Below are 12,673 nucleotides of genomic sequence, written 5' to 3'. Positions count from 1 at the left end.
TTGGTGGAGGGATCAATAACCAGGGGGCATAGATTTAAGGTAAGCGGCAGAAGATTTAGAGGAGACGTGAGGAAGAATTTTTTCACCCAGAGGGTGGTGGGAATCTGGAACTCATTGCCTGAAAGGGCAGTAGAGGCAGAAACCCTCATAACATTTAAGAAGTATTAGGATGTGCACTTGCGATGCCATGGCATACAAGACTATGGGCCTAGTGCTGGAAAATGGGATTAGAATAGTTAGGTACTGGTTTGACTGGCGCAGACTCGATGGGCCGAAGGGTCTTTTTCTGTGCTGTGGTCCTCTATGACTCGAAATGATGGCGAGTGACTGAACCATAACAATGGGCATTTACATAACGCCTTTAAATGTATTTTTTTTAAAGCCCTAGATGTACATCCTGTATAAGAATACAGAAAAGCTGTGTTCAAGAAAGGAAATAATAATAAAATCTTATATAGCTTCTCTCACAACCTCAGAATATCCCAAAGCAATAAATCAGGAGGAAAGGAGGCTGAGTTTTGGGTCAATGGGCATGAATAGAAGAGGAAGTAGATTTTTTTTTGGAGCAGAGAGCGATGAGCCATTTTGAAAGGGAGAAGATATTGTATGAAAGAAAAGCATGATGATACCTGCTAGCTTAAGGCAGGAAGGGAAGTTTGTTGGATAGGAGAAAGAGAATCAAGACGCCAGGAGGTAGGCTTCATCGAAGAGATGAGCTTGGAGAGGACAGGGGTGAAACTGCAGAGAACAAGGTCTTGCTGCTGGAGTGGATCATAGACATGGAGGTGGGGAGGGGTTTGGATTTAAGCCCTGGATCAAGAGGAACAAAAAGTTAAGCAGAGGTAGGTACATATATGGCCTTGAGTTTGGCTGGGGGAAACACTCAAAAGGCTAAGCTTGATCTGCTGATGAATAACTAGGATAGTTTTGCATACCCTCAAGTTTGAAATCCGTCCAACAGAATGAAGTGGAGGACTACAATGGGAGAATGACGGGAGGGGAGGCAGGTTTGGTGGGGTCAAGAGCACTGAAAGCAGAGATGAGGTGAAACTTCTTTAGCCAGAAAGTGGTAAATCTGTGGAATTCATTGCCACAGAAGGCTGTGGAGGCCAGGTCATTGAGTGTATTTAAGATGGAGATAGATAGGTTCTTGATTGGTAAGGGGATCACATGTTGCGGGGAGAAGGCAGGAGAATGGGGTTGAGAAACTTATCAGCCATGATTGAATGGTGGAGCAGACTCGATGGGCCGAATGGCCTAATTTCTGCTCCAATGTTTTATGGTCTTATGGATGAGTGAGCAGTCAAGCAAGCCGACTGATGCAATGGCATCATCACAAGAACAGGGCCAAAACTCAGATTTGGGGACCTGTGTCCATTAAGAATGGGAATTTGTTTTTAAATTAATTCTTGGGATGTGAGCATCACTGACAAGGCCAGCATTTATTGCCCATCCCTGATTAGCCTTGAGAAGGTGGTGGTGAGCTGCCGCCTTGAACTGCTGCAGTCCATATGATATAGGTACACCCACAGTGCTGTTAGAAAGGGAGTTCCAGGATTTTGACCCATCGCCAGTGAAGGAATAACAAATTTCCAAGTTAGGGTGGTGTGTGGATTGGAGGGGAACTTGCAGGTGATGATATTCCCATGTGTCTGCTGCCCTTGAAAGGCGAACTGTATTTTTCAGAGAAGGGGAAAGGGTATTGAAGTTCATTTTGAAATCACTGGCTGTCAGTTGCATTCTAAGAGAAGAGAGTAGGGCTTGAGAAACTTACATCACTTGGTGTTTAATCACTGGGAAATTATAGGGAATTGTTTTTAACAAATAGATACTTCCAAGCTTATCCCTGGGTTAGACAGTCCATGGTGTTTATCATAATAGTAATGTAACATTGAGGTAAAGGAAGACCTTTGGACCATCTATCCATAGTTTTTCCTAAGTGTATTTCTAATTACCCTCAATCCTATTTGTTGTTGATGCTTGATAGACTGGGGTTATTTTCCTGGAGCAGAGCAGATTGAGGGGGGACATGATTGAGGTGTATAAAATTATGAAGGGCAGCTCATACAAGATAATTACAGATGACAGAGGCCATTTGGTGCATCCTCCAAAACGTCTTTAAACTCCAATTGCAGCAGTCATTTGGTTCTTAAGTAGAGGCTAGGGTTCTGGTCTCCATTATTATTTTCTGGGTATCCACTCTCTCATTGTAAAGATTTTCTGATATCAGTCCTAAACTTTCCTTTTATTTTTCTACACTATCTGTTTAAAGTAATTTTCTAGATTTAATTTTTCCATATTTACATTTGAATAATTGCTGAAAACATACCAATTACGAGAGGTAAAAATGAGCAGTGTCTGCCCACTCTTCAAACACCATGGTTGTTATTCCCAGAGGTCTGATGCACTCACTTTTAGCACTGTAGTCTAACTCCTCTCTCACCATGTATATGTACCATGTTCTTAGGTACCTACAATGTACTGAGTCAGTGATATTGGTGAGTAACCCTTTTTAACCTATTTATTTCCAACTTACTGATATTAAATGGTGCATAACCATAAATCAGTAAAATTCCCTTGCTGTTTCGTTCTATTGAGATCTCCCATGCTTTTTGAATTGTGTGATATACAGCAATGAAAATCGAGTGGCCATTATTATTTTAATCTATATTTCAGCACTACTTTTGCCATCATTAATATTGTTTTCATTTTTGAGATTAGAAATTAAAGGTGACAAAGTGAATACAAGGCGGTAATTTAATTGGGTTGGTAACTGGCCAGCATTTCTTAAGGTTTTTGAATCACCAGCTTTATGCTTCTGTTAATAATTCTGTGTAAAGTTTATTTTTAAAAAACTTACATCCTGACCAGGGACAATTATGTCAATTGGGTGAGTATCTGGCCCTTGTGTTAGAACTTATGCTATGAGTTTTAGAGTTAACTCTTTTACTTTTAGGTCTATATTTATGTATGATAAATTTTCACAATAGCCTCAAACTTTTTTCTTAATGTTTTAAGCTGATTGTGATGTCTTGAGAGGTCTACAGTGTAAGCAGGAGGCAATCAATGAACTAGACAAAACAGACCTGGAAGAAGCCACCGAAAGCCTCGAGGAGTCTACTCTCCTGGAAGAATCTTTGAACTTGACACCTGAAGAGAAAGGGAACAAAGAGTTTCTCAAAGTTTTATTTGAAACTGTATTGCTTTTGGGAAGGCAAAATGTTCCATTGGGGGGATCTGCCAATGAAAACTTGAGCAACTTGTGCAATACTCCCGACAACATTCAAGCGCTGCTGGAATTCAGAATGAATGCTGGTGATGAAATTCTTAGAAAGAGGTTTGAGACTACTGCTGTGAATGCAGTATACTGCCCAAAGAACTTGCAAAAAGACTTGTTAGACATCTGTGAGATGTGCATACGGGAAGAGGTACTCCGAGAAGTACGGGACAGCAACTTTTTTTCAATTATAACAGACGAAGTGATCAACGTAGCAGGGCTTGACCACGTGTCCCTGTTAATTAGGTTTGTGGATGAGTCTGACTGCCTGAGACAAGAGTTTGTTGGCTTCATACCCTGTGAGCTTGATGGAGAGTTCTTGGCAAGTCGGATCCACGAGACACTGACAGAAAAGTGGGGACTGAACATGTATTACTGTCGTGGACAAGCATATAATGGCTCGGGCACAATGTCTTACAAAAAACGAGTTGTTGTGGCTAGCATTTTACAGCAGTGCCCGAAGGCATTGTGCACTCCTTGTTCCTCCTACCCCCTGAACATATGGATAGCCAAATCCAGCCTCATTTTCGGTATTAACATGGTTTTGAGCTTGATGGAGAACATTGTATCATTTTTTGGTTTGTCACCTCAGCTCCAGAAGGTTTTTGATGTTGGCATTGATGGCATCTATCAAACCAACGAGGAAAAGGCAAAGGAGCTGAAAAAACTTTTTCAAATCAATTGGTATGAAAGACACGACACTTTTGAGATCCTGGCAGATCTTTACGAAGTGCTGGTGACCTGCTTGGATGAGATCAGCTACGATACATGTGGTAGGTGGAATGCTGAGATAGCAACCCAGGCCAGCATGCTATCCTCGACCATGAGAGATTTTGAAATAGTTGTCTCTCTCATGGTCCTGAAGAATGTCCTCTCGTACACAAGAGCCTTTGGCAAAAATCTGCAAGGTCAAGCCTCAGATACCTATTTTGCCTCAAGCACTTTGACTGCGGTCCTGCACTCGTTAAATGAAATGAGGGACAACATTGACGTCTATCATGAGTTCTGGTTGGAGGAAGCCACCAATTTGTCAATCAAAATGGGGATTGAACTGAAGCTGCCATGGAGGTGCCGCAGGCAACCTCAAAGTGAAGAGGTTTCTGAGGAGACTCCGGAAAACTATTACAAAGAAGCAATCACTGCACCATTTCTGGACCACATTATTTTAGAAATTGAGGACATGTTTTCTGAGCAGCAGCTAAAGGCTCTCAAGTGTCTGTCTTTGGTGCCTTCTGTTATGGCACAGCTGAAATATAACACTGGGGAGGAAAACATGGCTGATTTATATAAAGACGATCTCCCAAACCCAGATACGCTTTCAGCAGAACTCCACTGCTGGAAGATAAAATGGAAGCATCGAAGCCGAGATGTTGAACTTCCTAGTACTATTTTTGACACTTTGCGCCATCCTGACATCAAATTCTTTCCAAATGTATACACTTTGCTTAAAATTGTCTCCAATCTGCCTATCATTAAGCTTGAAACTGACAAGTGTGAAATTGGACGGAAGCGACTCAAAGCTTATTTGAAAGTCACTCCAGTCGAGGAGAGAATGAGTAGCCTGGCACTGATCCATATAAGTTATGATGCAAAACACGACTACGACATGATGGTCGATACCTATGCTAAACTGTACCCAGAGAAAATGCAGTTGCCCCATGTGACTGATTCCGATAACGTGGATGTAAACAATCATCATGCAAGCACTATGGAAATAAATAGTTTGGATGCAAGTACGCGAACAGTGTATGAAGTAGATGGTGAGTGCATGGAGGTGGCAAGCCACACGGTGGAGAGTGGGGTTGTGCTGCATCACCAGTCGGCAGGATGTCTAATGGAAGTCTGTCAGAATCCTGATAAGACTGTCATAGAGGTGACCCAGCATGCAGAGGGGACTACAGTAGAACTGCAACAGTTTCCAGTAAGCAGCACCATGATTGTGACCCAGCATTCCGCCGAGCCCACTGTGGAATTGCAGCACCATCCAGACGGGGCTGAGGTCAGCCAAGAGCCAGTAGAAAGCAATGTGGAACTGCAGCACCACATAGAGGGCAGCGTGGTGGAGGTGATCCACCATCCGGAGGTGAATGGTGTGGAATTGCAGCACCATCCAGCAGGGGAAGTTATTGAGGTGAGAGCTGTGGAGCTCCAGCCACAGTTGGAGACCAGCACCGTGGAGTTGCAGCACCAGGTACAGGAGGGCGCAGTGGCTCTGCATCTGGAGGGAAATACTGTGGAGCTACAGCACCATCCAGAGGGCAGCACTGTGGAATTGCACCATCCGCAGACGAGTGCTATGGAGTTGAGTCACCATATAGAGGAGAGCACCATGGAGGTGGATCATTGTCCAGAGCCTAGTGCCACAGAGTTACAGCAACATCCGCAACCTGGTGCCATAGAATTGCAACACCAACACCACCTGGAGTCTGGTGAGGCAGAGATACAGCATCATCAGGAATCTGTTGTTACAGAGATACAACACCATCCAGAGCCTGGTGAAGTAGAGATTCAACACCATCTGGCACCTGTTGTTACAGAGATGCAACACCCTTCAGAGCTTGGCACTGTGGAAATTCAGCACCACCCAGAGCCTGCTGCTATAGACATACAGCACCACCCGGAGCCTGTCACTACAGAGGTACAGCACCAACCACAGACTAGAGCCATGGACTTGCAGCATCACCCAGAAGCTAACACACTGGACTCTCAGCACCATCTGGAGTGTCATACTGCAGTGGAGGGCCATCCAGAGATGGAGACAGTGGAGATAGAGCACCATTCGGGTGCAAGTGTTGCGGAATTGAATCCCCACTCAGAACCGAGCACTGTAGAGCTGGAACAATGTCCTGAGGCAAACGTGGTAGAACTGGAGAACCGTCCAGAAGCAATGGAGCTGCAGGACCCTCCTCCAGAAGCAGGCACAGTGGAAGTAGACAATGTAAGTGTGTGCAATCAGGATATGAACAGTGACGGAATAAAGATTGTGGAAATTAAAAATTCAGAAGAAAGCAATTCAGAAACGAACATTTCTAGTGTAAGTAATGTAAATAGTTCTGAAGTAGCCGTACAATAAAATGATTCATAATGCTACTTTCGTTATATTCGTAGCCGTCTATAGCTAAATCTGTGACCAAGTCAGGTTGGGCATGTTTAAATCTGAAGACTCCTGCATGTGGTGGGGGGGGGCTCCAAGTTGTTCACTAAGGGTGAAATAAATTACAATTTTTGAAATATTTTCATTCATTGTTTTATTACCCTCCCCTTTGAGTACCATGATGTCTTCCCGCCCGTCTCCAATTACCTCTGATTTAAGCATTTTTTGCTTTTTATTTTGGCCCAGGAAGATAAACTTGCCAAAGACACGTCCACATGTGAAACCTGCCTGCCCATCATGCTTATTTAACAGAGCGTTGTGCTTTTTTTCAAATGTAAATTTAGCCTCTTGTCAAAATTGCAAAAATTAAGTTTCGAAAAACTGACATGTAGGTAGATACATACATGACAGAACGTTACACATGAGTAACAGTGTTTAAGTGTCCAACAGCCTTGCATAGGTACATTTATAACTGGAGGTTGAATTTGCTTATCCTTAAACCACTGATTTATGTTGGAATATGGTTGTGTGACATTCCTCTGGTACTTTGTAAGAGTTCATATAGTGAATTATTGAGCATCTATATAGATGTATTAGGTGCTGGGCAGACGTTCAAAGTCTGACTATTTATTTTAGTGCTCTGTTCTCCTCTACCACTACCCACCCACCCACCCACCCACCCACCCACCACCACCACCACCACCACCACCACCACCACCCCAAGCTAGTATGGAGGTACTGGGTTCAGGGATTGGTTCTATTTACTTCCTGATTCTCGTAGCTCTGTATTGTAACAGTCATTGGTGGCCTGTCAAGCTTGTTTAATGAAAAGTTTTAACAAAACGTTTCCATGTTTCCTCAGTCCAACTAAAGTGTTTTAAAATATAATAAGTTAGTTTAGCACTGGTTTTCCTTTGGACAGCTACGGCCCAATAAGCCCCCTCTTACTGAATCCTCTGTCCTCATCAGATACAATGGTGATTATAGTAGCGAGTGAGACTGTTATGCTGTTCTTCTCCCCACTGCCAGGAAATCAGGGATCAAATGCTGCCACTTACTGTTTGAAAATCGGAAATGGCAGGCTGTTGGTGATTCATGAATGGTTTCAGAAATGATCTTCTATAAATTTCTCTCTCTCTCTCTCCCACCCCCCACCGCTGCCCCCAACTCTGCTCCTGAATTGGCTCCTGCTGGTGTATAGGTGCACTTTTGCTTGACACCTCTCACTGCCTGGCCAAGTGGCATTCCTCCAATGCGAGGCGTGTTGACCATCTCAGCTGATCCTGATCTTATTATCTATGCCTACACATGCCCTCACCGTCAGCAGGGAGCACTTGATAGCAACTGGGCATGGAAACATTGGCTCACTGTCCTGCAGACAGAGGGCACAAGCTTAGTAAAGAAATTGGATGTTACGGTGATAATTCCAACATGTCTGTTTGTCTTCAAGACACTCGTTTTAATTCTCTTCAGCTCACCCTAGACCATGTGGATTGAAGTTGGCTGTAGCCCCCAGCCTGTTGAAGAAGGTTTCTGAAATATACCAGGTGTATTTTAGGGGTGGAGGAAGTAAGCTAAGCGATGTCTGTGCTAAGATGCAAAACATTTTCCTATTTCTGAGTCTGCCTTGAACGCCCACTACTCCTAAAGCCATGATAGCTTTTGATAGATTAATTTCCTCAATGCTTCTGCAGCAACCTGCCTTAATCCAAATCTCAAAGGAACACTTTCTAGTATTGTAGCCTTAAATTTTTCCACTTGCCGAGCCAACCAAGATGATGAATTTGTGCCATATTGTGAGCACGCTTGTGCAGTAGCCCTACATTTTTCAAGGAATTGGGTTGAAACTGCGGATAATCATTACATATTGGATGCTTGCAGCCACCAGACAAAGACCAGTGGCGTGGTCTTGAAACACAGATGGGGAAAAGTTTCTGTTCTGATCTGTGCTGAGTAACTTCATCTCACCCATGATAGCAGGGAGGGAAATATAATTGGCTCAGTCTCTGCGGGGCTGGGGGGGAGGTGTTTGGGGGTGGAGGGTGTTGTGCTCACAGACAAAATCTGGCTGCTCTCAAATCAGTGTTGCTTGCTGAGACGTGGGAGTGTGAGTGTAATGATCACCAGGTTTTTGGTAGAGGCCAGCGGGGTGAGAACATTGGTGCTGCTCACGTCTGTGACCCTGTACCCCTGGATTAATCACTGGTTGTAAGGACAGAAGAAGAAATATTTCTTCATTACTGTACTCAGACGAATTAAAACCCGTGTCTTGGAGACAAGAGAACATGTTCGAATAACCACCATAACACCCCAGCTTCATTACTCATCTGGTGTTTTGTACTTGCAGGATAACAATCCCAAAAACAACTTTTGATATTCCACCAAGTGGCCGAGTATGAGAAAAGGCACTTGTCTAAATTAAGACTTATCCTAATCTGTCATGGCACCTAATTGATTTAGGTGTTAACTAAGTTGATGTTGCTCGACATCAGCTTTTACAGTGAGTGTCTTGGTAACAGAATAAGCAGTAAGACACATCATGGCAATCCTGGAAACTCAAGTACGACATCAACTCAGTGTTTTCTTTGAGGGAACGGAACACTAAATAAAATCTTGCATTAAAATTGTGCCAACCCGCATCTCAGGACATCTAAGAGAGTGCAGTTGTTTTGCACACAGTCAAGGTCCCATGTTGCTGAGAAAATATCAGGATGCTTCGTAGTTTGGGTTTCATACCCCTCTTAATGTGCTGATTGTTCAGCAATTTGTGGTGGCTGGGTCATTCAGGGAAGGCAGGAATCCACTGCTTATGCTGGAGTTCTTGCCTTTTTCTTCAATCCATGCAATGGAGGAGAATAGAAAATGGCCACACCTGCAGGAAGGTGGGTTAAATACATCTCAGCAAAATTAAGGTTGGGATTCAAGGTTGTAGGACTAACTTCAGGCTGCCTGCATATAAGGCAGCAGCATTAACTGTGTGTCCAACATACTTGTATTGCTGATTAGAAAGTTGGAGCTGAATTGAATGAACTTGTATACCAGAAAACGATGTCCTTTTTACAATTTTTTTTCTGTTTTCTTATTCTATCCAGGGGCAAATTTCACATCTGATAATTCTCTCTCATTCGATAGTGCGTTGAGTTGAAACATTAGGTTTTCTTCCCAATGTCTCGGGTGGTAAAGGCAGTGTGCAACTGAGCCACACACCATGGTCCCATGTTTCATCCTAGCCTGTGCCAGTGGACAATGGAGGGGGAGAAATCAGTTCGTGTTTGCTATCCAGTAGCTGCTGTACATGTGTCAACATGACGTGAGGACTTGGCTTTGGCCCCTCCCTTTCTAGCCTTGCCGCTTGCCTGTGCCTGACCACGGCGGTGAGGGCTGGTGTTGCTGCCACCTGAGGAAGTGCATCCCAGCAAGTGTCTGCTAAGTGTCCCTAAATCTTGGGAGAGGAAAGGTAATGTTCTTTTACAATAAATTGAGTATCGGCATCTCCCATTTAGGGCTGTGCAGTGATATACAATGTAGCTGCAACTCCATAACTGCAGACAACCCTTGGTGAAACCAGCAAAATAGAGAATTTAGGGAGTATTTTCTTAATGTACCATTAAGCAGTTCCTTCAGAAGGAATTGGGTGGGGGTAAGACAAATACTGACTTCAAATAAAAACTGCAAATACTATGGGACACTTTGTAAAGATTAATGCTTTGGGCTGTGGCTGTTCCTCAGAGCTTGATAAAGGAAGAATTGCTTAAAGAGATGGGAGAACATGGATACGGGTGTACTGATTCCATGCACAGATACATTTCTAGAGAACCCTTGAAGCCATTTCTCACACATGAACCTTTGGAACAAGTGTCAGCATCCCATGCAACTGTCACGGTTGAAGTTGATCTTACCCCCAGTTGACATCCTCACTGGTGCATAACTAGCCTAGATGGTAGTTAGGTGCTAGAATCCCCCCGGTTGATTCCTTTCTCCGCCCAAGCTTCAGTTGTTGCCCAGCTGAAAATCAACTAGCTCAGCATGGGACACAGATCTTAAACCTAGGACCGAATACTGCAGTGGATGGTGCAATTCTATACTAGGCCATTGGAGGGAGCTCTTTCCATGTGCCATGTAGGTTGCCTGAGGAATTTAATGATAATATGCAGTACACAAACCTCTTTTGAGTCTAGTTTTTAAAGGGCTTGAGTGGATTCTTCCAGCCCTCATCAGATTTACTAGGTTAGTAATTGACCTATTTCTATTTGTATAAAAATCCTATCATTGCATTAGTGCGATGTGTATAACACTGATGCGGAAGGAACAGTATTTTAATGTTTAAAGACATGTCTGTATAGATTAATTAACCATTAACTTGTCAGGAGTTGGTAATTGTTTTATAATGCAGTTTAATTTTCACAGATGCATGCTTTCCTACTAGCTGATTGTGTTAGAAATTCATTTCTGTGAAATACTTTGTAATTAATGTTGGGTCTTTTGAATTACAGTTGAAAGGCTTGCTATTCATACTATCTTTTAATTTATATTTAAAAAAAAAATCTCACCCATTTGTGAGTCCCTTAAGCTAATTGCTAATGTGGAAAGTTATTTTTGTAATGCCCTGTATCGTGTACTTGTCAAAGATGTTTCAGATAAAAATGGCTCAAGTATAGCCTCCTGCAAACACCATCTCCCCCACCCAACCATGGCTTGGAGTTTAAGGCACCATCTCTGACTAGAAGGTCTCTCGTTTGATTTTCAGTCTCAGCTGAGTTTGCTGAACTCAACTAAGGCAAAAGTGCACAACAGTCGCTGCAGTGTCCCCCAGCTTAAGTGAAGGAAAAGGTTCGGCCAAGGCACCTGATTCCAGTTGCTATCCAGCTTGCTGGGCATGGGGTAAGGACAGCATCGAAGGCGGGTATTGTTGTGCTTCACATTCAGGTAGTTCTGTCAACACGTTGTCGAGGCTTGCACTCAAATGAAGGCCATTTGGGCGAGTTACTGGAATGAATGTTTGAATGATGTATAATTTTGTCAGTTTCTGGACAAGACACCATTTCTAACCTTGTTTGTGTGTAAATAATGGTTGAGTTGGAGGCTTCTTGTAAAGATCAGTGTGAGTTTATTCTGAGTTAGCGGTGCAGTTCAGTGTTTAATTGCAACAAGGTTAATGCTCATTCCAGTAAGTGGTAAAGCTGTTATGAGTTTGTCTCAATAGAAGAGAAATTCCTGGAGGTGGGGGAAAGGGCACATTAGAACTTACTGGTCATACGCCACCATTCAGGTGGTAGAAGTCCAATGCACACAAAAAATGCATATTTCTCCAGCAGTCACTGTTCAATACTGAAAGCAGCTATTTGTATTTAGCATTTAATTAGGTTTTATGCTGGTGTCACTGAAGTGCCATTATGTCTTCTCCCATCCCATGCATACAGCGCTACTTTGGAGAGCCATTATGGTGCCTTTCCCACTTCAGTCACCCCTACCCCCACCCCCCAACTAGAACTGAAACGAACAGCCACTATTTGCAACTTGCAAAGTTTTTTTTTGAGAATGTCTTATGCTTTGTGATTCTTGGCTTTATTTAAAAAAAAAGACTTCACTACAACAAGCAGTGCATATTAACAAATCCTGGTATGAGTGAATGTGGAGATTGTTGCTGGTGTTTTCCTTTTTGAATAGGCAACAAGTCCCCATCATTCAGGCCATCTCTTGTGTGTGCTGTGCCCACAAGGCTTGTACTTCAACACACCATCAGGCCATATGAAACGTTCAGAGAAAAATCTTTCGCACTTGTTTAATATTGTAACTTTTTTCAATAATTATGAAAGAAACTTGTCAGAATTGTTACCTTTTGTAGTATGTGAATGCAATGGGATAAGTCGTGTTTCTGTGTTCTTGTTTTATGTTCAGTGTTGCAAAGACTCCTAATTTGGTTTATTTCTGCAGTCTAGACGTTGCATACATTTTGTGTGTATCTGTATTTTACAATAAATTGAAATCTTAGATGAATGACTCCTGTTTTCTTTTCAGAATCCTTCTCACCACTTCCCCTCTTTCCCACCCCACCTTTTCTTCCCTTTGTCCTAATGACTTTGTGCCTGGGTAGTGTTCCACCGTTTCCAGTACCTTTTTATAAAAGGCCTTTCTTCATATGTGAGCCAGGACAGTGGCAACCAGTCGTTGGACCCTAGGGGCAGGATGACTGAATTGCTTTACTCAGGTCTACTAAAACTAACAGTAACACTACACTACCTCTCTCGACTCCCTTCACTGTCTCTGATTTGTCACACTCCATGACATTGAGCAGAATTTTT

The 12,673-nt window shown here is 43.0% G+C and overlaps 1 protein-coding gene across 5 annotated transcripts in view; it reads left to right on the top strand.

Moving 5' to 3' along the window:
• LOC121284047 (52 kDa repressor of the inhibitor of the protein kinase-like) overlaps positions 1-12,364 on the top strand; it is a 51,152-nt gene extending 38,788 nt beyond the window's left edge. For 3 of the 5 annotated variants that reach the window (XM_041199026.1, XM_041199024.1, XM_041199023.1), the window contains 2 exons: positions 3,019-6,311; positions 9,464-12,364. In XM_041199026.1, the coding sequence (XP_041054960.1) occupies positions 3,019-6,311; positions 9,464-9,511 (3,341 nt within the window). In that variant the 3' untranslated portion in view covers positions 9,512-12,364. Of the gene's footprint in view, positions 1-3,018; positions 7,008-9,463 lie in introns of those variants that run through there. The other 2 variants (XM_041199027.1, XM_041199025.1) reach the window with 2 other exon arrangements.
• The last annotated feature ends 309 nt before the right edge of the window (positions 12,365-12,673 follow it).

The sequence above is a fragment of the Carcharodon carcharias genome, chromosome 11 (genome assembly GCF_017639515.1).
Source record: "Carcharodon carcharias isolate sCarCar2 chromosome 11, sCarCar2.pri, whole genome shotgun sequence".
NCBI classification, from domain to species: domain Eukaryota; kingdom Metazoa; phylum Chordata; class Chondrichthyes; order Lamniformes; family Lamnidae; genus Carcharodon; species Carcharodon carcharias.
The sequence above is the reverse complement of the archived record's forward strand: the minus strand, read 5'-3'. Positions and strand labels throughout refer to the sequence as shown.